The sequence below is a fragment of the Ovis canadensis genome, chromosome 20, assembly GCF_042477335.2.
Source record: "Ovis canadensis isolate MfBH-ARS-UI-01 breed Bighorn chromosome 20, ARS-UI_OviCan_v2, whole genome shotgun sequence".
Taxonomy (NCBI): Eukaryota; Metazoa; Chordata; class Mammalia; order Artiodactyla; family Bovidae; genus Ovis; species Ovis canadensis.
In genome coordinates this window covers 44,525,103-44,550,943 of record NC_091264.1, presented here as the reverse complement: position 1 = coordinate 44,550,943, position 25,841 = coordinate 44,525,103, and the positions used below count along the sequence as shown (strand labels likewise).

Sequence of the window (25,841 nt, the reverse complement as noted above, 5' to 3'; positions counted from 1 at the left end):
TGAATCATTTGGGTATGGTGACCATTTCATTTCAGCTGATTGATTGCAAGATGGATGTGCACTCATGAATGGACTTACAGAGTCACAGCAAGTGACTTTACTACACTTTTTTTAGCAAGCAGCATATATGATTTCCATATATCTGTAATTACATGTAAGGGAAATGGACAAACTGAAAATGGGAAAAAATAAAATATGACAAACTAGATGAAAAGATAGATGAAAAGCAATTATCCATAACCAAACAAACTCAGCTGGTGAATGCAAGACTCTATTTCAACTCTATTTCAATGCTATAGAAATGCTAGTGCCAGGTGGGCTAATGAAAAAAAATGTTATGTTGATTCAGGTTTTCTTTTGTTTACAAAAAGTTTCTTTTTTTAATTGAAGTATACAGATTCTATGTTAGTAGCAGTTGCACAATATGGTGATTTGATATTTCTATTACAAGATAATTACCATGATAACTCGAGTTACCATACAAAGATATTACAATATATATATTTTTTTACTGTATTCCTCATGCTGTACATTTTACCTTAATGACTGATTTATTTTGTAACTGAAATTTTGTGCCTCTTAATCTCCCTTACTTATTTCACTCATCCCTCCACGCCCCTCCCCTCTGACAACCACAGTCAATCCATGCTGCCCAAAGCTGTGAGAATGTGCGTATTCAACACCTATCAGACCCCTCCCGGGATGGGGACAACCATCCCATAATGGAGGTGAAGCATGTTTATTTATTTCCCCAGAAAATGACCTTCTCAAGTTCACTTGCCTTTTTGTGACGGAAAGAAGAGGGTCGCAGAGATTTACAATCATTCTTAGCGGTCTGCCTTTTTCGGGATTGGGAGGAGGCAGGGGGTTGGTACTTCCGTGAGGGGAAGATAGGTTTGTGATCATTCTTAGGGTTCTGCCTTTTTCGGGATGGGGAGGAGGCAGTGGGGTGGTACTGGAGTACTGAATCAGAACAGAACAGAACTGTAGTACTGAAATCTTCATCTTTTCTCAGGGATGAAGAAGCAGCGTGCAAAATAGGCCCTACTGGGATTCGAACCCAGGATCTCCTGTTTACAAGACAGGCGCTTTAACCAACTAAGCCATAGAGCCAGACAAAGTACAGCATCCGAAAAAAGCTTTAAATCAATCTTCTTTGTTATTTTGAAAACTATCCAGATTTTTTCCAATCTTATGTATATACAGGTTGTGCCCATTTCAGAGACTGAACAAAGGGCTTGACAATGTGATGATTACTATGCCTCACAGCGACATAGAAGTTAAAATGAGGCCACAGACACCACATCCGAGTCCTGAATTTGAGTACAAATATTGTAATACATTATATTTCTATAGCACTTTGGAATTTACCAAAATTTGCCTCTCTGAACATCAAAGGCAACCCCAAATACTGAGCATATTATCATTCCTATTTTATATTCAACTGCAAAAACGTTTAAAGATTTGTTCAAGTTTGCAAAGATAGTGAAGAACTTGAGTTAAGACGAACTCATTTTCTGATGCTAATTCATTACCATCTGAGTCACCAGGGAAGCCCTCTGATGCTAATTAAACCATATTGTCAGTACAGCATTTTCTCAAGCTGCAGAAAGAAACAACCCCAAGAATCATGGTAGCTTATAGTAACACACCCTGCTCCTGCTATTTGTCTACCATGACTCCACCCAGGATGAGGGAGCCATCTCTACCGGAAACATTGATGGTCTCTTGACAAACGAAGAAAAAAAATATGGCAAATCAAGAACTGTTTCTTGGTGCCCAAAAGTACCATGTCAATTCTGCTCACATTTTATTATCCAGAGTGAAATAAGTCAAATCTGGTATCTGTGGAGTGAGGCAGTACAATCATATCCCAGGAAGAGGCACTAAATACTTTTGAAAATAATAATTTTTCACAACTACCATCCCATAGAGTCTTTTGTGAAACTCATAACTTTTTTCTTTTTAAAAAAATTATTTGTCCATCTCTTCCTTGTCTGTGTTGAAAATGTTCAATTTTGTGGCTTTTAAGTTTTTAGTTTCCATGATCCAACATCCGCTGGATCATGGAAAAAGCAAGAGAGTTCCAGAAAAACATCTATTTCTGCTTTATTGACTATGCCAAAGCCTTTGACTGTGTGGATCACAATAAACTGTGGAAAATTCTGAAAGAGATGGGAATACCAGACCCCCTGACCTGCCTCTTGAGAAATCTGTATGCGGGTCAGGAAGCAACAGTTAGAACTGGACATGGAACAACAGACTGGTTCCAAATAGGAAAAGGAGTACGTCAAGGCTGTATATTGCCACCCTGCTTATTTAACTTCTATGCAGAGTACATCATGAGAAACGCTGGACTGGAAGAAACACAAGCTGGAATCAAGATTGCCGGGAGAAACATCAATCACCTCAGATATGCAGATGACACCACCCTTCTGGCAGAAAGTGAAAAGGAGCTAAAAAGCCTCTTGATGAAAGTGAAAGAGGAGAGTGAAAAAGTTGGCTTAAAGCTCAACATTCAGAAAACGAAGCTCATGGCATCTGGTCCCATCACTTCATGGGAAATAGATGGGGAAACAGTAGAAACAGTGTCAGACTTTGTTTTTTTTTTGGCACCAAAATCACTGCAGATGGTGATTGCAGCCATGAAATTAAAAGACGCTTACTCCTTGGAAGGAAAGTTATGACCAACCTAGATAGTATATTCAAAAGCAGAGACATTACTTTGCCAACTAAGGTCTGTCTAGTCAAGGCTATGGTTTTTCCTGTGGTCATGTATGGATGTGAGAGTTGGACTGTGAAGAAGGCTGAGTGCCGAAGAATTGATGCTTTTGAACTGTGGTGTTGGAGAAGACTCTTGAGAGTTCCTTGGACTGCAAGGAGATCCAATCAGTCCATTCTGAAGATCAACCCTGGGATTTCTTTGGAAGGAATGATGCTAAAGCTGAAACTCCAATACTTTGGCCACCTCATGCGAAGAATTGACTCATTGGAAAAGACTCTGATGCTGGGAGGGATTGGGGGCAGGAGGAGAAGGGGACAACCGAGGATGAGATCGCTGGATGGCATCACAGACTCGATGGACGTTGAGTCTGAGTGAACTCCGGGAGTTGGTGATGGACAGGGAGGCCTGGGGTGCTGCGATTCATGGAGTTGCAAAGAGTCAGACACGACTGAGCGACTGAACTGAACTGAACTGAAGTTTTTAGTTTGGGAAGCATGAGTATCAGTTTGTAAAGATAAGCTGGGCTAATGTGGGCATTGTAGAAATTCAGTCAATATAAGCTATCATTGCTATGTATTTGGGATGGGGAGTAGGAGAAAAGATGAAAGATGAAACCGCAGTTAGTTAAGAAGAGTAAGAACAAGGTAGTTCTTGACAGCAGCTGTACACCCAGATATACTCTCATCTGAGACTGTGACTGACTACTTTGCATATGGCTAATAGTAAACACTATTAATAGTGAACACTACCACAACAGATGGCAATCCACTCCAGTACTATTGCCTGGAAAATTCCATCGACAGAGGAGCCTGGTAGGCTACAGTCCATGGGGTCTCAGAGTTGGACACAACTGAGCGACTTCACTTTCACCACAACAGAAGATAGAACATTTCATCATCCCCCAGAATTCTCTCCGCAATATCTCACTTTTACTACTGTATTCAACTACTGTTGAATAACCATGATACATTTTATTCTGTGAAAGGATACATAGGTTTTTTCCCACTGAACTTTTATAAGCATTTGATGGTTTTCCCCAGTTTACCCACTTAAACACTGCATCTAAACATGCACCTACAAAACAAACATCATCAACTTCCAACCAAACCACCCAATATCAGTTTTACAAACTTAACATCTCACTGACACCCACCCTTGCATTCAAATTCTAATTCTCCCCCTTGAATTCACTTCACTGATCAAGTCTGCCATTTCAAAGAAATTATTCCCCATCTTGAAGTCATTCTTTAATTTTAATAAATTAATAAAATATAATGAAAATACATACAATAGACAAGACCAAAAATTTTAATATTAGAATGAACAGATTTAAAATTACATCCTAATAAATATAACAAATTTGACAGGGAAAATAAGAGAAGTATAAAAACTGTACACTTTAGTGTACATATAGGCAATTTATATACAGAATTGCTAGTTTAATCAAATCTTTTCATAGTTCCATAATGCCTATATGTATACTTTGAATTAACACATTATAAATCAGTATTTAAAATTTTTAATGTGATAAGTGAGCTTGTTTCTTGCTCGTTAATTTGTCTAATCTAGGTTGGATTGATGACAATGCTACTCTCAAGGGATAATGTATATTTAAACTGTTTCTATGTTTTGTTTTAATAACACTTAAGGTAGAGAACCCAGTCTCACAGAGGTATGTTGAGGGGAACAGAAGAAGAGATTTTAAAGCAATCTCAGCAAGCTCGGGATATTCACTTTTAACTTTTATCCAAAATGAAGCAAGTGATGCTGTATTTTCAAAATTCATTTTCAATCCTTCATCAGTAGCCAGCTTCAACAACTTATCCTGTAGGATTATAGTTAAATTTAAATTATCTTTTGATGAAAGAAATGGATTTTGTATCCATGAATTTCCTATGCGTGGATCTTCTTTTGAAGGAAAGTACAATTCAAAACAATCTAACAAATTTGTAAGATGTTCACTGACAACTTTTCGTAGATGTGCAATATCAAGATCATTACCTACTTCATTGATAACTGTTGTTAAATTATGGAACATGTCATAACAATCTGTAGAAACTCTTTTTTTCCAAGCTTTTAACTTTTGTTTTTGTCCTTCAATCTTATCTGCCATTGAAAAACATGTTGCGTTCTTTCCTTGCATGCAAACATTAAGATCATTAAAAATACTGAAGATATCAGATAAATAAGCAAGTTTGGCAATCCAATTCACATCTTTGAAAAGCTGGGACCAAACTGGCTTTTTGCTTTGCAGAAATACTAAGAGTTCATTTCGTATTTCAAACAATCTTGATAGAACTTTTCCCCAGGATAACCACCGTATTTCAGCATGCAACAACAGTTGCTTATGATCAGCTTCCATATTATCACACAATAAAGAAAATAATCTTGAATTTAATGCATTAGATTTTATATAATTCACAATTTTTACTATGTCAGTAAGCACGCTGTTCAGTTCAGCTGATATTTTTTTCATAGCAAGACTTTCTCGATGAATGAAGCAATGTGTTATTTTACATTCTGGTGCAAGTTCTTTAATCTGGTTAATCACTTCAGAATGTTTTCCTGTCATTGAAGCTGCACCATCAGAACACACTCCTACACAAAACTTAAATTCCAAACCACATTTGGTGACAACATAATTCTTCAGAGCTTCATACAGTTCTGAGCTAGTTGTGTTTGTTGGTAAAGAGGCTGAAAAAAAGAATTCTTCCTTTATATCATCATCATGTTCAAACCTCACATATACTAAAAGAATGATCATGTTAGCAATATCTCTGCATTCATCAAGTTGCAATGAAAAATACTTGGCTAGTTTTATTTGTTCTATGAGTTGGTCTTCCATATCATTCGCCAATTCCTGAATACGCCGAGCTATGGTGTCATTGGAAAGTGGTACTTGAGCTACCTTCTTTGCTGCAGATTCACCCAACATTTCTAAGCAAACTTCTTTGATGCAGTCCTTCACTAGTGTCTCAGCAATTGTGTATGGTGTTTTAGACTTAGCAACCGGAAGCGCTACTTTATAAGAAGCCCTCAAAGCACTAATGTTTATGTGAGAAACATTGAAAACATGCTTTGGTTGGCTTTTCAATTCATTACTCTTTCTTTCAAAGAATTCTTTTGGTTGTGAACTTATTTCTTTATGTTTTGAATATAGATGCCGCTTAAGTTTCGATGGTTTCATCGCTTCATTAGCCAGTACATCTCCACAAATAATACACTGTGGTTTCAGCACTTCACCATCAATTATGGCTATGAAACCAAACTCAATATATGAGGGATCATACTTCCGAGTAAAGCTAGTATGAACTCTTTTGGTTTTCACTCCCTTAAGATGACTTCCATTGTTACCATTCCTTTTGCTACTATTGCCATATTCAGAATAGGTGTGTCGTTTCTTCACAAAAAAGTCCAGTGAAGCTTGTTTTGTCATCTGCAAATTAGAATTAAAAATAAGCAATACAAATTTTACTTTCCTCTTTATTAATAATGTTAAACTAAAAATTGAAAACTAGGCTTGCATCATCAAAAAATCTACAAGTAATAAAAGCTGGAAAGATGTGGAGAAAAAGGAACTCTTCTTCTACACTGTTGGTAGGAATGTATATTGGTACAGCCACTATGGAGAACAGTATGGAAGTGCCTCAAAAAACAAAAAATAGAGTTAATGTATGATCCTGCAATCCCACTCATGGGCATATATTCAGAGAAAACTATAATTCAAAATGATACATACACCCCAATGTTCATTGCAGCACTATTTACAATAGCCAAGACATGGAGGCAACCTAAAGGTCCATGAACAGATGAATGGATAAAGACGATGTAGTACATATATACAATGGAATATTACTCAGCCATAAAAAGAATGAAGTAATGCCAACTGCAGCAACATGGATGGACCTAGAAATTATCATATTCAGTGAAGTAAGCCAGAAAAAGAAAGATAAATAAATGACATTGCTTATAAGTGGAATCTAAAAACAAGATACAAATGAACTTATTTCCAAAACAGAAAGAGACTCACAGACATAGAAACAAATTTACGGTCAGTTACCAAAGGAGAAAGATGGGGGAGGGATAAATTAGGAGATCGGGATTAACATATATATACTACTATATATAAAATAGACAACCAACAAGGTCCTACTGTATAGCATAGGGAATATACTACATATTTTGTAATGACCTATAAGGGAAAAGGAGCTGAAAAAAGAATGGGTGTGTGTACACAATATGTATATGCATATATGTATATATACATATATAAACTGAATCACTGTGCTGTATACTTGAAACTAACATAATATTATAAATCAACTGTACTTCAATTTAAAAAGTTTTACAAAACCAGGCTTGATTGAAAACATAAAATGATTTTAAAATTAAGTTATAAAGATAAGTAAATGTTTACATTTTCTCAGTTTTACACAATTCTGGGTTACAGCTGACAAGTTAAACAGCATATCACACATTTTAATGTGAACCTATTATACTTGACTAATTTACAACTGCTATCACATGTGATTCACCTTGAGAGTTTAACATCAAAACTGAATATTCTATTTGAAAAGATGAGTTCATTAATCATGTGCTTGGTATCAGCAATGTCATATTGTTGTAATTTCCAAGTACTCTCAATATGTGTACTTACCTCATTATGAACTAGTATGACAGTTTGCAGACCAGCACTGGTCTGAAGAACAAATTCTGAATACTACTGGCCCAAATCATGTGTAACCTTCATATTTCAAAACACTAACTTGAACACATATTAGCTCTACTTTATAAAACCTAATGATTGAAAAATCTGTTTGGCCTTATTTCACACTCTGCATTTTAATCAAAAAACCAAACTTTCCCAACACAAACTCATGTCTCCCAACCAAATTTCTCATTCCCTGCCTTCTTAAATATTTCTTCACTTGACCTGAGATGCCCTTTCTTAGCTTACCTCTCCACCCAAACTTACATACATACAACTAAAACAATGTAACAGTAAGTTCATCTGTTCCCAAATTTATCCATCTGTAGAAACATACCACCAGGCATACCATTTGTCCCCTGGATCCTAGCTTTCTCATCCCCCCAAGAAATGCTTGACATCAGAAAAAAGAGATATTACTGCTGCTCACTTCAGAACAATAAACAAAGCAGCATCCAAGGTTATAACTTCCAACTTGAAAAATGAGTGGAGGGAGGACGTTAAAAGTAATTGACCTTTTTTTGGAGAAAATATATCCAAGATGGCCATCATTGTGCTTTAGTGTGCCATGCCAAAACTTTCTCACTCATCATGATCACAGTAAAGTAGAAAGAGGCTCTTGCCTTGCTTTGATCCACAACAAATTCTTTGATCTACACTCAAATTCTTACCCAGTCTCCTGCTTTGTCTGATGAAAACGGTGTCTCTGATGGCTTTAACATTTTGAAAGGTTGAACAGTGAAACTTCTTGGAACCTCATCAGGCTTCCTTTTCATTGTAGTGGTCTGGTAGCAAAGACTACAAGTTATTTTGTTACAATAACCATCAGTCTCACGTTGAGAGGGCACTCCACAGATTGCATGGATGTTTCTACAACATGATTCACAACTATTAGCACCTATGCATTCTTTTCCACAACTTACACATGATAAAAAATTCAGTCTGCCTTCAGGAACAGTGTTTTGGGCTACCTTAGGAGTAATAGAAAGAATCTCTTCAATATCACTACTATCTGTTCCAATCTCAATGTTTTCTTCATGCTGGGCTCTTGCAGTATTTTCTGATTCTTTATCAGCCTGTTCCAATTCATTTTCTGTGTTCAGGCTGGCAACAAGTTCTTCAGTTGACTGAGAATGAGAGAGCCCCAGTTTAGCTTCAGAGCTACATGCACCCTCACATAGAGTCTGTTGCATGCGTCTGTGATGGGGTTGATTTTGGGTCATTTGAATAAACCACAAAAATTCAGCCCAGTGTGATGAATTATTAGCTTGCATCCAGGAGATAATCCGATTTTGGATATCCTCATTAACTTGATTTATAGAACTTAGGCTTTGACAGGCCTGAGGATTCCCATGAACAATTTTAAGTTCTGGCCAAATATTACTAAGTTCACTGACAATCTGGCTTGAAAATTCCCTCCCACTATCAGACTGTAGAACACTGGGTGCTCCAACAATTGTAAAAATATCTAAAAGAGCACGTGCAACCTCTTCAGGCCTTTTAGATTTTAACGACCGCAAAAAACTCAAGTTTGTGCGAAAGTCTTGATAATGCATGATAAATTTATACTCTCCATCAGGATTCAACTGCATGTCTATAAGATCCACTTGGCATCTTGAGTTAACTTCCTTAATTGATTTTGATGTTAGAACTTTCTTGAGTTTTGAATTTTTCTGTTGGCATGGTTTGCAGAGTGTCAAGTATAGCATTATAACTTCTTTTGTGATGTTCTTGTATTTTGCTTGTAACTCTTTTTCCATTCGGGTACGTCCGCCATGTCCAATACTGAGATGTGTATCATGCAATATGTCAAATAAGTCCTCACTATGTAAATAAAACCGTATTTTATCTGTTTCCCCATTTATAGCCTCAATTAGCTTCTCATGACCTTGTACAATGATCACATCAAATCTAGCCAAGCGCCGGTAGTCAATTGATTCTTTTTTTTCCTTAGCCTTAGCTTCTTTCACTTCCCTGATTAATTGACAGTACTTTGCTTTAGAAAATATCTTGGTGTTATTACTCTTGTTTTCCAGTAACACTGCTAAGCTTCTGAAGAACTTTTCTCTCATGTTTTCTGGTTCGATTTCTGCTTCATTAGTATCTAAACTACTAAAGTTATCATCACCCATGCTTTGAGACATCATGGAAAGCCACAAGAATGACCCTAAAATATAAATGAAAAACCAATTAGAATATTTGGGAATATAATCTAAATACCACATTGCCCAAATAACCACTAGAGCTTGGAGTAGAAGTAGATATGAACACACAAGAGGGGCAGCACAATTTTGATTAAGAAGTCTACCTTTGGAGGAATAAAGAGAGGTAGCCAGGAACAAAAAGTTCTGATAAAGAGTAGAAAGCCAGGTTATGACTTTCCAGAGCAGTATTCAGGGTTAACCTTAAAGTAAAGCGCTGTTTTATGTAAAACAGAAAACAAATTGATGTTATTATTTTCTCATTTATTTATTAATTATATAAAAACTGGTTTTTGGCTAGAGAAGTCTCAGAAATACAGTAATAGTTTTTTTTTATATAGAATGATAGTTTCTTACTTAATTAATTTACTTATTTTGGCTGCATCCAGATCTTAGTTACAGCGTGCAGGTGGGACCTTTTGTTGCAGCACCCAAACCTCTAGCTATGTCACAAGGCTCTGGAGCCCACAGGTTCAGCAGTTCCTCCATGGCATAAGGGATCTTAGTTCCCACGTGGATCTTAGTTCCCTGACCTCCACTGCAAGGGGACTGGACCACCAGGGAATGGATGCTTAACTACTGAACCATCAAGGAAGTCCTAACAGGTGTTTTTGTCTTTTTTTTAAGTCTCAGGCTATACCACATTTTGTTTTATTCAGTCATGTTAGCTGGTATAGCAACATCTGGGGCTTAAGTTTAAAGATCATATATTTACATCAGCTCCCTTTTGGTGCTTGTAAAGCTATAAGCCCAATATAAATACCCTTACTACTGATTTTGATAAAGAAAGAGCAGCAGATGAACCTGAAGTAGTGAAAAATCTCTGGCTTAATGTAACATAGTAAAATAAATGTTTAGACTATTCATAATAATAAAAACATTTAAATAAATCAAATTTGGCTAGTCTTAAGGAAACTATTTTGAAAAAATAAAAAAGAATAATTTGGAATTAGCATATAACCTTGAAAGTCCTATAGATGCTTGGAAAAAATGCTTTTTCTCAAGTTGTTTGATAATTAGCATACCAAATATTGAACTGGTAAATTGAAATAATTCTCAAATGTTCATAATTTCCAAAGCTTCAAAACTGTGTGCTTTGGCTTCATATAACTCTCAATTGTTCCAACAAGACCTTGATCATTTAAGCTTACAGTGAGTTCTCCTTTCTTGAAGATATAATTTATCAATAACATAAACTAGCACTCACTGTTTCATATGTACAACTGACAAGACTATAAGTTTCTAAAGAAGCAGGGATCACTTTTCCTTCTAGTATTTCTTCCACTATTTAACATTTTATTACAAAGAAAAGTGTTGGATAGGGAGTTCCTTGGTGGTCCAGTGATTCAGACTTGGTGCTTTCACTGCTGAGGTCTGGGTTCAATCTCTGGTCAGGCAACTAAGATTCTGCAATCAAGCCTTGGGGTGCAGCCAAAAAAAAAAGTGTTGGATAAAAATTTGTTAATTAGCTTTATAATGAAGTGACAACACTCCTGAAAAGTGCTATTTCAAAATGTGACTGAAAAGACCATTATATAGATGGTATTTATTTCCACACTGATACATTTTGTATCATGCTATAGAGCCATGAACATAAAGGAAGGTAAACAAGGATAAACCCAGGAGAAGAAAGTAATATAAGGCAATGTAAACGAGAACCAAGAGAATATGAGCTTCATAAATTAGTACAATCAATATTAGTAGGTCTATGATAAGCAGAAAATATGGAATTGCTAGGGATGTAAGAAAAGAAAAAGTGATATTAATTGTACTTAGGCCTTTTAGAAAAAACAGGTGCTCCAGAACCAAGCCAGCCTGCACCACTGCCTCTACCACACATTACACTGTTAATAGTCCTTAGATCTCTAGTGGACATGAACTTCAGAAATTCCATTTTCTTCAGTCCGATTTCTAAGTAATATTTCCAATCTTAAATAGCCATATGTAACAAGAATTGGGGAGCAGAGGCTATAGAAATGGGACTCATGGCTATACTGACAAGTGATCCACATTTATATACAGAGGCATCTCTGATTTATCTATCCACAGGTACTTAATTCCATTGCAAGTTATCCATGAAAAATACTGTGTTCAATTATTTTTTACATTATTGTTTGATTGCTTAAGTTCATTAATAGCATTACTCTACACTGGTTGACCTTTCCTTCAGCTATATTCAATAGAAGCTTCAATGGAATAAAGTTTGATAACCTTTCAATGAATGGGCCCTTCCCTCTCCCAAATCTCATACTCTTTCCAAAGACTAAATTATCCTCACCATTATCTTGAAGGAGGTGTGACTCTGGAGATTCACATTCCATTCTGTCTTCTATAGACTGGAGATGGGTACCTAAGGACTCCTTTGCAGTATCTAGGAAAGTCTTTTCTTCCATAGGAACTTCTTGCTCATATGTGCCCTGTGGGACCTGGGGATAAATAGGTACATTTGGAAATTAATATAATGTTAATACTATCACTGCATAAACCATAGCGAAACCTTAAAACATTTTTCTACTGAAATGGAAAGGATGTAAGAAGAAAAAGTCTTCACTGAATTCTTAAGAGGAGTGCTAGATAGAGTAAAAAGAGAAATAAAAAATACTAGAACAAATAAGGTCAGAGCCATACAACAGAAATTGGACAGGAGTTGATATGCAAACCTATGGTTTTTGTTTTGGGGACTAACAATGGAAGCACATTAAAGGAATAGTCCCTAAACTGTGATAACTGGGAGAAAATTGTAAATGAGTTTCAGTAGGAGCAATTTAAAGTAAATATTTGGGGTGAAATTATCTAATAATGACTAATGAACTATTTAACCCAGGAAGAAATCGGACAGTTGTTTTAGACCAAATGTGGAAAACATTAGCCCACTGTGTTATGTATGGATACAGGGGAAAAAGCCAATCAAAATGGGTAACTGTGTTGGGTGAAAAGAAAATATTATTTTAGCCTTACACCAATCATCTAGTACTCGTGTCATAATTAAACTCACCCTATTGTCTCCAAAATATACAGTTGATTCTTGGACAATATTGGCTTGACCCTTAGGGGGTCTATCTACAAAGGAATTTTTTTTTTCCAACAGCAAATACTACAGTACTACACAATCCTTGGTTGGTTGAATCTGCACATGCAGGAGCAGATCTGGAAGAACCGTGTATAGGGATGCAGGTCAAGAAGCAACAGTTAGAACCAGACATGGAACAACAGACTGGTTCAAAACTGGGAAAGAAGTAAGTCAAGGCAGTATACTTTCACCTTGCTTATTTAACTTATGTGCAGAGTACATCATGGAAATCCTGGACTTGATGAATCACAAGCTGGAATCAAGATTGCTGGGAGAAATATTAACAACTTCAGATATCCAGATGATACTACTCTAATGGCAGAAAGCAAAGAGGAACTAAAAAGCCTCTTGATGAGGGTGAAAGAGGAGAGTGAAAGTTATTGTCACTGACTTTAAATAAACACTGTCTTTAATATAGAAACATGTTTGGGAATCCCTTGGTGGTCCAGTGGTTAGGACTCAGCACTTTCACTGTAATGGCCTGAGTGTGACTCCTGGTTGAGGAATTAGGAACCAAGACACTATGTAGATAAACACACACACACAAACACACACATATAAACATGTTTACCTCCAAGTTATCTATATGGCACTGTTTGTGACACATTTGCTTACCATATTCTTTGGAAACCAGAAGTAAGAACATATTTAAGGCTCTTCATGGGAAATAGATGGGGAAACAGTGGAAACAGTGTCAGACTTTATTTTTTTGTGCTTCAAAATCACTGCAGATGGTGACTGCAGCCATGAAATTAAAAGACACTTACTCCTTGGAAGGAAACTTATGACCAACCTAGATAGCATATTCAAAAGCAGAGACATTACTTTGCCAACAAAGGTCTATTCAGTCAAGGCTATGGTTTTTCCAGTGGTCATGTATGGATGTGAGAGTTGGACTGTGAAGAAAGCTGAGCACTGAAGATTTGATGCTTTTGAACTGTGGTGTTGGAGAAGACTCTTGAGAGTCCCTTGGACTGCAAGGAGATCCAACCAGTCCATCCTAAAGATCAATCCTAGGTGTTCATTGGAAGGACTGATGCTGAAGCTGAAACTCCAATACTCTGGCCACCTCATGTGAAGAGTTGATTCATTGGAAAAGACCCTGATGCTAGGAGGGATTGGGGGCAGGAAGAGAAGGGGACAACAGAGGATGAGATGGCTGGATGGCATCACTGATTCAATGGACATGAATTTGAGTGAACTCCAGGAGTTGGTGATGGACAGGGAGGCCTGGCGTGCTGTGATTCATGGGGTCTCAAAGAGTTGGACACGACTGAGCAACTGAACTGAACTGTTATTCCTCCTTCAGCCTCTATATAAGTTGATATATTAAATCTTTGTAAAATATAATTCTGTGAATCAGTTGTCATAACATTCAATAGGTATGTCTATCTGGACTGTGTTACAGTCTAATATCTGATTCTGCTAAGTCTAGAAATGATAGTGGACAATAAGAAAATCTTGTAATAATCCAGGAAGGTGGTTAACAGCCAACTGTTTGGTACAGTTTGTTATCAGTAATCTAGATTGTTTCTGTCTGGCCTTTCAATAATTTTAACATTGTTATTTGTGTTATCAGCTTACTATAGCTTTTTCTTTAAATAATGTCTTTGCGTATAAATTTACCAGATGAAGTCTAAAGCTTCAGTGCCATTCACCAAAAAAAAAAAAAAAGTAATAAAACTTGTGTTACAATGTGTGGTACTATTTTAGTTTAGGAGAGTTTTAATTGACTTGTAGATCTTTTACTCACTTCTACACATGGATCTTTGTTAGTCATGTAAGCAACAAGTAAACTGGGAGGAGATGTGTTAGGTAGATTCTATTCTATTCTAATGAAAATAGGTACATTAATGAAAATAAGTATTCAACAGCCAATAACTTCCCAAGGCCGTCTTAAGAGAATAGCAGCCTCTGGGACTAATCACATCTCCATGGTTAACTCTAAAACTGAGTAAGAATGAAAGTTAAAAGGAGAGGAGGAGCTGTTACCTCCTAAGAACCAGAATTCTGATTTATAGTTATTTAATATACCTTAATGGAGAAGGCAATGGCAACCCACTCCAGTACTCTTGCCTGGAAAATCCCATGGATGGAGGAGCCTGGGAGGCTGCATAAGGGTTGGACACGACTGAGCAACTTCACTTTCACTTTTCACTTTCATGCACTGGAGAAGGAAATGGCAACCCACTCCAGTGTTCTTGCCTGGAGAATCCCAAGGGTGAGGGAGCCTGGTAGGCTATCGTCTATGGGGTAGCACAGAGTCAGACACAACCGAAGCGACTTAGCAGCAGCGGCAATATACCTTAAAGTGAAAAGAACACAAATGATTCTACAATTGGAGGCTTTGAGTATGGCACCTGACTCCAATTCTTTAAGTGTGCCACTTACAATGGAAGTAGCTTGGCCATTTCACATCCCTGCCAAAACCACTCTCTTGCAAATAGCCCTGTAGAAGCCATATTGCACTCAAATAGAACATTTCAATAGTTTGCCTTGCCAAATATTCTTAACTTGGTTAATTTTTAAAATTTCCCTCACTGGGCCTTGGTTTTACAAAAATAATTTCTCATTCACATGACATGTAGAATCTAAAAATGTGCATATAATCAAGCACCCTAGCCTATTGTGCAGGAGACATCAAATGAGAAATAAATATTTTTCTGAATATGATTTTTACGGTAAGTAATATAAACTTAGAAAAAGGTGTATAACTCATAAATGTAGAACTCATTGACATCACAAAGTGAACTACTCATTTAAAAAAACAGAACTTTAACAGCATCTCAGAAAGCTACTTGTGTCTAACCCTCTTCACTCAATGTATCTACTACTCTGACATCTATCATCAAAGATTCATTTTCCTTTTTGGACTTTACAGAAACAGAATCATATAATATATACTTACTTTTGCCTGGGTTCTTTTGTTCAGCATTATATTTGTGAAATTCATCCACATTGTTGAATGTAGCCCTTGCTCATTCATTTTCATTATTGTATAGTATTCAGTTATACAAATACACCATGATATATTTATCCATGACAACTTTTAATGGACATCTGTGTTGTTTAGAGTTCTTGGCAATTATAATAATGCTGCTATACATATTATTTTGCATGTCTTTGAATGTGTTCCTGTAAGATATATACCTTGTAGTAGGTTTGCTGGACCATGGAGTATGGTTACACTCGGTTGACATTTTCAAAACGGTCATAACAACTTATTCCTATCAGTAGTACACAGGCATTCTACTAGCTCAACATCCTTACTCAAATTTGGTCACATCAACAGTGGTTACCAAGTTCATTTTAATTTGCATTTTTCTGGTCACTGTGTGCATTTGTGCTAAGTCACTTTAGTCATGTCTGACTCTTTGCGACCCAATGGACTATAGCCAGCCAGGCTCCTCTGTCTGTGGGATTCTCCAGGCAAGAATACTGGAGTGGGTTGCCATTTCTTCCTGCAGGGGATCTTCCCAATCCAGGGACTGAATCCACATCTCTCACGTCTCCCGCATTGGCAGATGGGTTCTTTATCACTGTGCCATCTGGGAAGCCCAAAACAGACTTGCCTCAGGTCCCACCAAAATTTGAACTTGGATTCCTGGATTCAGAGTTCCGAGGGCAAAATACTGTCAGAATTATGAACGCTAATAATTCATTTCACCAAGTAGAACAAGATGCTCAAATAAAGTCTAGTAAAAGGTGTCAGCGGATGTCAGTATTCTGTGGGATGGCTTGAAAATTTGGGTCCATGAATACTGAGCCCAAACTGCACATAAACCAGAAAATTCCCAAAGGAAACCGTCACTGATATCTGAACGAAAGCCAAGATGTATTATAACATTATGGTGGGATTTAAGGAATTTATGTGTCATGTTCCTTTTCCCCAAGCTGGACACCATGTTATAAACTTACTTCCTCTTCTTAGACAGAACAGAGTATATAAGAAATCAATTTTCTTTTAAGACAAAAATTCATAAATGGTTGAGCCATTTCCCTTTGGTAAGTTTTTCCCTTCTCTGGTCTTAAGAATAAAAGATCTTATATAGATTTCTTTATATAGTATAATAGCATGCATCTCAGTTTGCCTAAATCTTTCCATAACTGAGGTAAAGGAGGTCCTGGAGGGAAAGATATAAGTCATCTGGGAGACAGGGAAACCTATTTATAATTAAACAATTTTATCAATTCTGTAAAGTTGGTATAAGCACAACCAGAACAACTCAAGACATGAAACAAACTATAAATATGGCTTATTGTGATGCATTTATCACTGATTCCTCCTCCTCCACAACCATATACCCACACACATCTAGCCTCTTGATTCCTCTGCATTTCCATTTGAGAGACCAGTCCAAGGCAGGTGGGCCTGGTCTTAGAAGGAATGGGAGGAATTACATTCAGCATTTACCGCAGAAGTGTCAAGGGTGCCTTTGGATGGCAAAAATAAATTACAAAGGTGAAATTACCTCAAACTGGTTATGACAGTCATTTGTCTTTCACTATATAACCATTGGCCTAATTCTTAGGAGAGGTACTTTAAACTTGAAAGAATATGAATCTTATATGTAGCTGACCATCATAATACACAGTTATTTAAACTTGACACCCTGCAATTAAAGTTATTTTTATAAACCAAAAATTTCAATGAGGTTATTTTTTTAAATACTTTTTAGGAATTAACAGCTTGTATCTATTTAAAATGTACAATCTTTAAATGTGTGCATGTGTCATTTTAAAATTCCAGAATAACAGATTAATACTTATACCTTCCCACTTACATGTATTTCATTAAAAGAAATTATAGATAGGTGGTGATGACCATGGCTTTCCAGGTGGTGCAATGATAAAGAATCTGCCTGCCAATGCAGGAGGTGCAGGTTGATCCCTGGGTTGGAAAGATCCCCTGAAGTAGGAAATGACAACCCACTCCAGTATTCTTGCCTAAAAAATTCCTTGGACAGAGTAGCCTGATACGCTACAGCCCATGGAAATGCAAACAGCTGGACGAGACTGAGCACGCGCACATGGTAATGACCTTAGGGAGGCAACTAAGAAAGAGACGAAGGTTTTCTTGATTTCTGTAAGGTAATAAATGTGTTTTGGTGCTGAAAAATAGGACGTGCTCAATAAATAGTTGACTACACAGCAGATAGTATTTTAATTGTTTTTCTAAGTCGATAGTGATTATTTGGGGTCATATTTCACTTAGTTTTTCAGGCTAATAAAATTAATTAGTAGTATATGAATGTGTGTCAGCTAATTATAAAAAAGTTGATCAGAGGTGTCCTTATAATCATGGGGGAAAATCCTTAACATTTTTGTATAAATTATGTACATATAATTAATAAAGTTGATATATTAAGTTCTGTTTTGATAATATTTAAAATACATACTCTAAATGTAAATAGCCCTTTTAAGTCATTACAAAGTGTTGTACACTGTAGTTATTTTCTATTTATAGTTTACTCAGGAATAATTTTGGAGAAGGCAATGGCACCCCCCTCCAGTACTCTTGCCTGGAAAATCCCATGGATGGAGGAGCCTGGTAGGCTGCAGTCCATGGGGTCGCTAAGAGTCGGACACGACTGAGCAACTTCACTTTCACTTTTCACTTTCATCCATTGGAGAAGGAAATGGCAACCCACTCCAGTGTTCTTGCCTGGAGAATCCCAGGGATGGCGGAGTCTTATGGGCTGCCGTCTATGGGGTCGCACAGCATCGGACACGACTGAAGCGACTTAGCAGCAGCAGCAGCATATAATTCCTAGATTTTTTTTAAAATTTCTAATAAGAAATTTGGTCATAAAATAGTGGAGTAAATATGGCTGTATTCATTAGAAATTCATGCATTTCTCAATTAATTATAACACCCAACTTACAATGGCTTAAACAAATTGGGGTTTATTTTTTTCATATGCTAAGAAATCTAGAGGAGGGCAATTGCTGGCACTGATTCACATACCTAACAGTTGTCAGGGACCAGAGCTGTCTTCCTTCATAACATGTTGGTGGTCATCCTAACATTTGTCATTACGTCATGGTCACAAGATAGCCACCATAGCTCCAGACATCACATTCGTGTTCAAGACAGGAAGTGGGAAAAGGCAGAACTAAACACATCTGTGCCATTTTATAAGGAAAGCTTCCCCAGAAACTCCTAGAAAATATGCTTATTTCTCTTTGGCCAGAACCATATTGCATGGCCAACTCTAGTACAAGGAAAGCTGAGAAGCATTTAATTAGGTACATAGCCAACAGTTAAGTAGATAGCTTCCCCAGTGGCTCAGTGGTGAAGAAACCCTCTGCCAATGCAGGCAGGAAACACGGGGAAGATCACCTGGAATGGGAAATGGCAACTCACTCCAGTATTTTTGCTTGGAGCCTGGAGAATCCCATGGACAGAGGAGCCTGGCTGGCTACAGTCCATAGGGTTACAAAGAATTAGACGCATGAACATGAAGACTATGTCTGAGCCCCTAGCTTTTCTAAGAGAGCCTGGATAGCTCAGTCGGTAGAGCATCAGACTTTTAATCTGAGGGTCCAGGGTTCAAGTCCCTGTTCAGGCGTTGCTCTAGAATGTTTTGGGAAGCTCAGTCAGTAGAGCATCAGACTTTTAATCTGAGAGTGCAGGGTTCAAACCCCTGTTCAGGCATAAGTGAAAGTCCTTCAATCCTGTCCAACTCTTTACAACCCCATGCACTGTATAGAGTCCTGAATTTTCCAGGTTACAATACTGGATGGGTAGTCTTTCCCTTTGGGCATAGATTTTTAGGCTCCTCAGTGGGTGGCTCAATGGTAAAGAATTTCCTGCAGGTTTGATCCCTGGATCCGGAAGATGCCCTGGAGAAGAGAATGGCAATCCACTTCAGTATTCTTGCCTGGAGAATCCAAAGGACAGAAGAGCCTGATGAGCTACACTCCCTAGAACCACAAAGAGTTGGACACGACTGGAGCAACTTAGTGTAGCCAACATGAAGTATTTTTTATGGAAGAAAGAAGGGGTGTACGATAGATACTGGGCTGGCAGTTAAAAGCATTTGCAACAACGGCATTTTCCCCTTCCTTCAGAAATCACACAGAAACAAAACAAAACAAAAATAGAAAAACTTTTATGCAATTATGCAAATTTGACATTTAACCCTGAGTCTTGTGAAAAACTGTCCAATATAATCAGAGCATAACCCTAAACATTACCCAGTATTGACCAAAGACAAAGTCCTACCAGAAGAGGAAAATTTTAAAGTAATAGGTACATGTTAAGGTGGGGGGGGGGGGACAATAATACTGTTTATTTGAAACAGAAAAGGTGTGATGGCTAGAAGAAAGAGACTGCCTGAATAGGAATCTATGCAATAATATATGAACCCATGAAACATGCTTTCTGTAAAAGTATACAAAAACTAACAGGATTTATGGAGAAAATAAAGTTGTAGGGTAGATTATTTAAATTCTACATAGCTTTGTCAGGAGACATTAATAAAACTACAGAAATTCCAGCAAAATTACAAGTTTAGACAAAAAGACAAATTAGATAAAAAATATTAAGTATTTAAAAAATATTAAGTATTCTAAGGATTTTTACCTTAGAAAAGTGATGGTATCTTGTTAGAGGTATAAGGAAAGGGTGAGGCAAGGGTCAAGGGATATCATCATCAGAAGTTCAGATGGACAAGCATTTGCACACTTTCCAAGAAATGTAGTGAAACTACAAAATATATAATGACAGTTCTGGCTCATCATCTTGTTTTTATTTTCTGACACTGGCTTATAAAAAGTTATTTAGTTTTTCCTGCTTAAATATTTTCCTTCTTTCATAAAGAAGCTATTTCATGGTTCCAAATAGGACTTTATGCCATGAAGTGAAATCCTGCTGCATTCTACATTGTAGTCAAGTTATCGTCTATCTACTGCAACTACTGCTCTATCATACTTAGAGCAGAAGATAACTGAGTAGAAAGCTCTTGTGGGGTAGATTGTCTAACTGTATCATCGTCTTACAGACTTCCATTTGAGCCTCAGCAGCTAACTGTTGGAGCTCTTGTATACAGACAGCTTCTGAATGAGACTGCAGCAGTTCCTCAATATCTCCACTCAGCTTTTTAAAATCCAACCTCCTCTGCAGAAGTAACGTAAGTTGCTTTGATTTAGCGGAGCTCTTCTGAAGGTTCGAAGCCTTTAGAATCATAAATTAAATCAGGGAGAAAAATCTTTTTTTTGGCCATGTCAAGTCTTAATCGTGGCACTCTCTCTCTGTTGCAGCATGATGGCTTCTCTCTAGTTGTGGCGTGCCAGCTCCAGGGCACATGGGCTCTGCAGTTTGCTGAAAGCGAGTTCTCTAGTTGAGGCCCGCAGACTTTGCTGCCCTGTGCATGTGAGATCCTAGTTCCTTGACTAGGGATCAAACCAATGTCCCCTTCATTGGAAGGTGGTTTCTCAACCAATGGACCACCAGGGAAGTCCCAGTCAGGGAGAATCATACCATACCCCAGGCAAGTAGGCTTTTGTGACATCATCTCAAGCCTCTATAATAATAGCAATTGCAAGTTTAATGCTTTATCAATTCCAGAATTCAAAAACTGTGTGTGCATCATCACCTGATGTAGATGCAAAAAACACCTTGAATGTTATCCTTAAATAATAATCTTTAATGATTGCGATCACAACCTGATTAGAGGGCTGAAGAAAAGTAGTTATATTAGGAGGTAAAAGAGAACTTTAATAGTTGAAGAAAGTTCATCAACTGTTGGAGGATGGCTTAGTGTATTACTGAGAATTACAAGAATTTTGAAAGAAAAGTTGTTTGTTCCTCTTGAAATATTTTTTAAAATCATCTACAAAACATCACCTAGAAGATAAGTAAATATCTGCCCTGCCATCCAACCTTTCTTGTAGACTTATAATACTCAGGCTAATCTTTACATTTATTTTTAAAGCTTGTAGGTTGGCAGAATAATAAATTACACAGGCTTTAGATTTAAATTCCTACTGGCATTTGCACCCAGCATCACCATCTTAAATACTGGACCTTCTGTTTCCCCCTTCAAGATACAGGCCCTTGAGATCACTTGCTCCAACAGAGAGTGGTTCCATCAAAATCAAAAACCTGATCTAAGTTATATACTTCTTTGTCAATCAAATTTCTTAACACTGGGGGAAATGTCTTTTCAGCTTCTTTGCACTCACAGCTTCACCAGAGAGCTAAATATTGTGGCAATCATAGCAGTTCTTGAAGCCATTAAACCAGCCACTATTTGCACTAAATGAAGGCACTTCTGCACTTTCTTCTTAAGGTCATACATATTGCTAATATTTTCTCTTTAATTTTAAGAAAGGCTACTTCTCATTGCTTCTTTCTTTGGCATAAAATTCAAACAAATGTTCCATTTCTTCCATTTTCTTATGCCTTGTTCTAACAAATTTTGTAGCAATTGCAGCTGTTCCAGCTAGATAACTTTCTTTTATTTTCCCAGCATTGTCTCTAATTGTTTGTAAAGTTGACTCTTCTATTTCAGTTGTATGTTTTTTTCATTTCTTTCAAACCATTTTACAATTTTGAGCTTTTATTTGTTAAATCTTTTCTTTCATGCTTACTAGCAAAAATTTTATCACCAGCACACTTCTATGGCACTTGCAACTCCCCCTTGCTTGCTCATTTTCTGGAACACAAAAAAGTTGAGTAAAGATTGCACCAAAATGGGAGGAACTATGCACATAAGTATTTCTAAAACAGAGACTGGGGCCAAGAGGAAGGATGTGGAGGTGAATGGGCAGTATGTACCTACTGTATGTCTTCACAACTTGCCATGCTAGGCTATACTTTGCATTCAGCTGCTCTTACTTAGGTGGCCCAAAACATCAACTTTCACGGAAAACTCATACATGAGCCGACACAATTTCAGCATTACATTGACTTATTTCCCTACTTATCAGACTCATATGAAAGATTTTGCATTCCAGAAAAACATGTTAACAGATCATAAAATGTTAAAACGTTCTATACATATATAAAACGTTCATATTAAAAAAAGAGTTCAGATAAATGTGTGGATAGTATCTTACAGAAATGGGAATGTTTGGCAATACCCATAATATTCTAAAATTACTGTCATAAAAAGCAAATATATGCTCTTAAAAATAACCTCTAGTGTGTTGGACCTCACATACCAACAACTCCAAGTACTGAAAAGTATCTAGAAAATGATGCAATTAATCTCTTCATTGTACAGATGAAGTCATCAAAGTCCAGAGAAGGTGTGTACCTGAGGTTACACAGCTAATTAGTGACAGAGCCTATTATAGAACCCAGATGTTAGGAGTCACCATTTCCTGATATTTCCATTAAATGAGGCTACTTCTCTATTTGTTTCTCCTAGAAGGTATTCCTTGTATTCTTACACCGATTTGCTTCCATCTATGGTCAAAGTAGTGGGCATCATAAGAAGAGATAGCTACTTTTATCTCACAGTCACTAAATAAAATATACTTTCTATTCACAAGCACTGGACCAAGGTTTCCCATTTGGTATCCCGTTTCCTTATTAGAATCAGCTACCACCAACATAAAAATTGTTATCCCAGAAGCATGAATCTATTCATCTATTTCAGTGATCAAATGATAATGCCCAGAATTCAAATTTGCAGCAGTCAGTGTGAAGTGAACGCCACTCACTCCACTTTGGACCCACAGCACTCAAATTCTCCACAAAAGATGGCACCTCCAATTTCTCACCTGCTGTCTAGGTTCATCAAGCTCCCTCTCCAAATCCTCCAGCACAGTCACCACCTCCTCGCCACTCTCAGGATGATGCTCCCGTACCCAAGCCTGGAGCTCCTCAGGCAGGATGGTCAGGAGCTGTTCCAGCACCAACAATTCCAGGATCTGCTCCTTTGTGTGTGTCTCTGGGCTCAACCACAGACGGCAAAGTTCCCTGAGTTGGCTCAGAGCCTCCCTGGGTCCGGGAGTCTCCTGATAGCAGAACTGCCGGAAACGTTGACGAGAGAGTTCCCTGCTATAAGACAAATTCTTCTGTAGGAAGGATGCCTGATCCCAAATAGGGTCCTCTTCTTTAACATTTATTTTGATAATCTCCCCTTGTTCCTCTGAACCGTGCCCAGCCAAGGCTGGGATGGTCCCGGGGGCTGCTGCCATCCTTAGCTTGGCCTTGCTCCAACAAGGATCTAAGGAGATGTGTGATTTTATTTGAGGTCCCCACCCAGTCTTTGATCAGGAAAGCTTTTTTTTTTAATAAGAAAATCCTGTTGACACAGACAAATTACAGACGCAGCTAAATTTTTTTTTTGTTTAGGTGAAAACAGGTTAGTTACTTGATCAATTCCATTGAAAGTGAAGCCATTCTCTGACAAGACCGGAAATTGTGAGTTCAGAACTATTTACTAAAGCTTCAGGAGCACAAATTGAGCGTCAGCTTGCTTGCGAGACAGAACACTGAGGAAAGTCTGGCCCTAAAGCCTGGGTCTACTATCCCCAACAAGAAACCGGCGCTCTGAGGCCCAGGCCCGGGATAGAGGGAGAGGTAAAGGGGCTCTTTCCACCCCGCTAGCAGTCGGCGGGGAAGGCCCGATTGTTGCCGCGCAGACGCCCTCTGCCCTCCGCCACTTCCCCCTCAAAGGAGCTCGGACTGTCTCGAGCCAAGCCAGAGAAGTGGGCAACAGGCGACACTCCCGGGCGAGGCGGTGGCTCGTCTCACACACCCGCCTGAGGCCCCAGCTCGTTCCAGCCTGGCCCCGGGAGCTGCGCTCACTTCCGGTCCGCTCTAGGATGCCAGGTGGTGCAACCAGCTCGGTGGTCGTGGTAAATCCGAGAGGTGAACACGAGCTGTCAAGTGCTCTGTAAATTGTACAGAGACTTAACTCCCAAGTTACCCAGTTACCGGTGAAGAGTTTCACCGTGTGAGTAGAGCTAATGAGGGGACTGCTCTGGGTTTTCTTGTCACGGTGATAATCTGTCGCTGCACTAAGACCTGCAGCACTCATCGCCGCGTCCTAAAACAAAAGCAGAAGAGCATCTCTGTGCGATTGCCCAGTTAGCGAATTCCTAGACTCCACCTGGCCTTTTCACGTTAATGTGGGCCACTGTCTTCTTTCCCAGTAGCCATAATTTAGCTAACTCGAAAAGGAAATGTAAAATCTAGCTCCTTCTTTCCCTTTTATAGATGGGGGGGGGTTGGGGATCAAGATCCATATAGGGAGCTTACCCCCTAATGACAGCAATAGCTATTCCTGCTACTTCTGGCTCTGTGAGCCATGCTGTTAACAATCCTGGAAAACAGGCCTCAGAAAACTAACAAGGAAAATCTGGACGTGTTTTCAGAGTCTAAGAAGTCGCTAGAGTTGGGCGACCAGAACATTCATACCTGGCTCAAGCTCCTTCAGACAGTGTGCTCTGCCAGGCAAGGTATTCAAAGAATGGATGTAGGTGAACAAAGAGAAAACTCTGTTTCAAGAGGAAGAGGCTGAGGCACCGGTGGATTCTGCTGGAGGTCTAAAAGCCCAGGAATAATCGCAAGTGCCAGCCTAATTCCTCTTCCACCTCCCCACTCAATCTGCCCCCCATGGCCTGGTTAAGAGCACTCAATAAATAATAGATGCCTGAGGAATATTTGTTGAATTGCTGAATGTCTTCCTTTCCCATTCTTTTTCGTTCTACTTTGATTTCTATTATTTACTCACATTTTGGCATTTCTGATTCAAGCGACTTTTAAGAATCAGAACGTTTCTTTTAGAGATCTTGAAATCAAAACTTCTTACCCTTGAGATCTGTAAATGTCCGAGTGAGTCGGTAAAGTCGATGAAATTGTATATGAAATTTTGTCCATGTGCCCAAGTCATCAGAACCTCAAAAGGACTGAGATCTCCCCATCTCAGTGTCTCATTTTCCTAGTCACTATTAACATGTTGCATTTATCTTTTGTGGTTTCTCCCTAACTGTTAATCCCTTGCAGTCAGGGGTTCTGTCTTCTACTCTTTAATTTTCTGCATCCTCTGTTCACCACCATGCTGAGCACAGTAGGCAGTCAGCACAGAGTAAACACAACTTCTAAGTTCTCTACTAGAGGGCATTAAATTCTTTTGGTACATTTTTCACTTTTAATTACTGAAGCAATTATATCTC

At 38.1% G+C, this 25,841-nt stretch overlaps 1 protein-coding gene and 2 non-coding genes across 3 annotated transcripts; 1 reads left to right on the top strand and 2 right to left on the bottom strand.

Annotated features, from left to right (window-relative positions):
* Positions 1-1,039: 1,039 nt before the first annotated feature.
* Positions 1,040-1,113, bottom strand: TRNAT-UGU (transfer RNA threonine (anticodon UGU)). Its single transcript has one exon. It is a non-coding gene; the product is annotated as a tRNA-Thr (tRNA).
* A 2,904-nt stretch (positions 1,114-4,017) lies between these two features.
* Positions 4,018-24,450, bottom strand: SCAND3 (SCAN domain containing 3). The gene is made up of 4 exons (XM_069563604.1): positions 23,439-24,450; positions 11,913-12,060; positions 8,105-9,600; positions 4,018-6,161 (listed from the first exon to the last, which is right to left on the bottom strand). The coding sequence occupies exons 1-4, from the start codon at positions 23,856-23,858 to the stop codon at positions 4,245-4,247; spliced, it is 3,981 nt and encodes a 1,326-aa protein (XP_069419705.1). The 5' UTR covers positions 23,859-24,450; the 3' UTR covers positions 4,018-4,244.
* TRNAK-UUU (transfer RNA lysine (anticodon UUU)) lies at positions 19,204-19,276 on the top strand. The gene has a single exon. It is a non-coding gene; the product is annotated as a tRNA-Lys (tRNA).
* Positions 24,451-25,841: the final 1,391 nt, after the last annotated feature.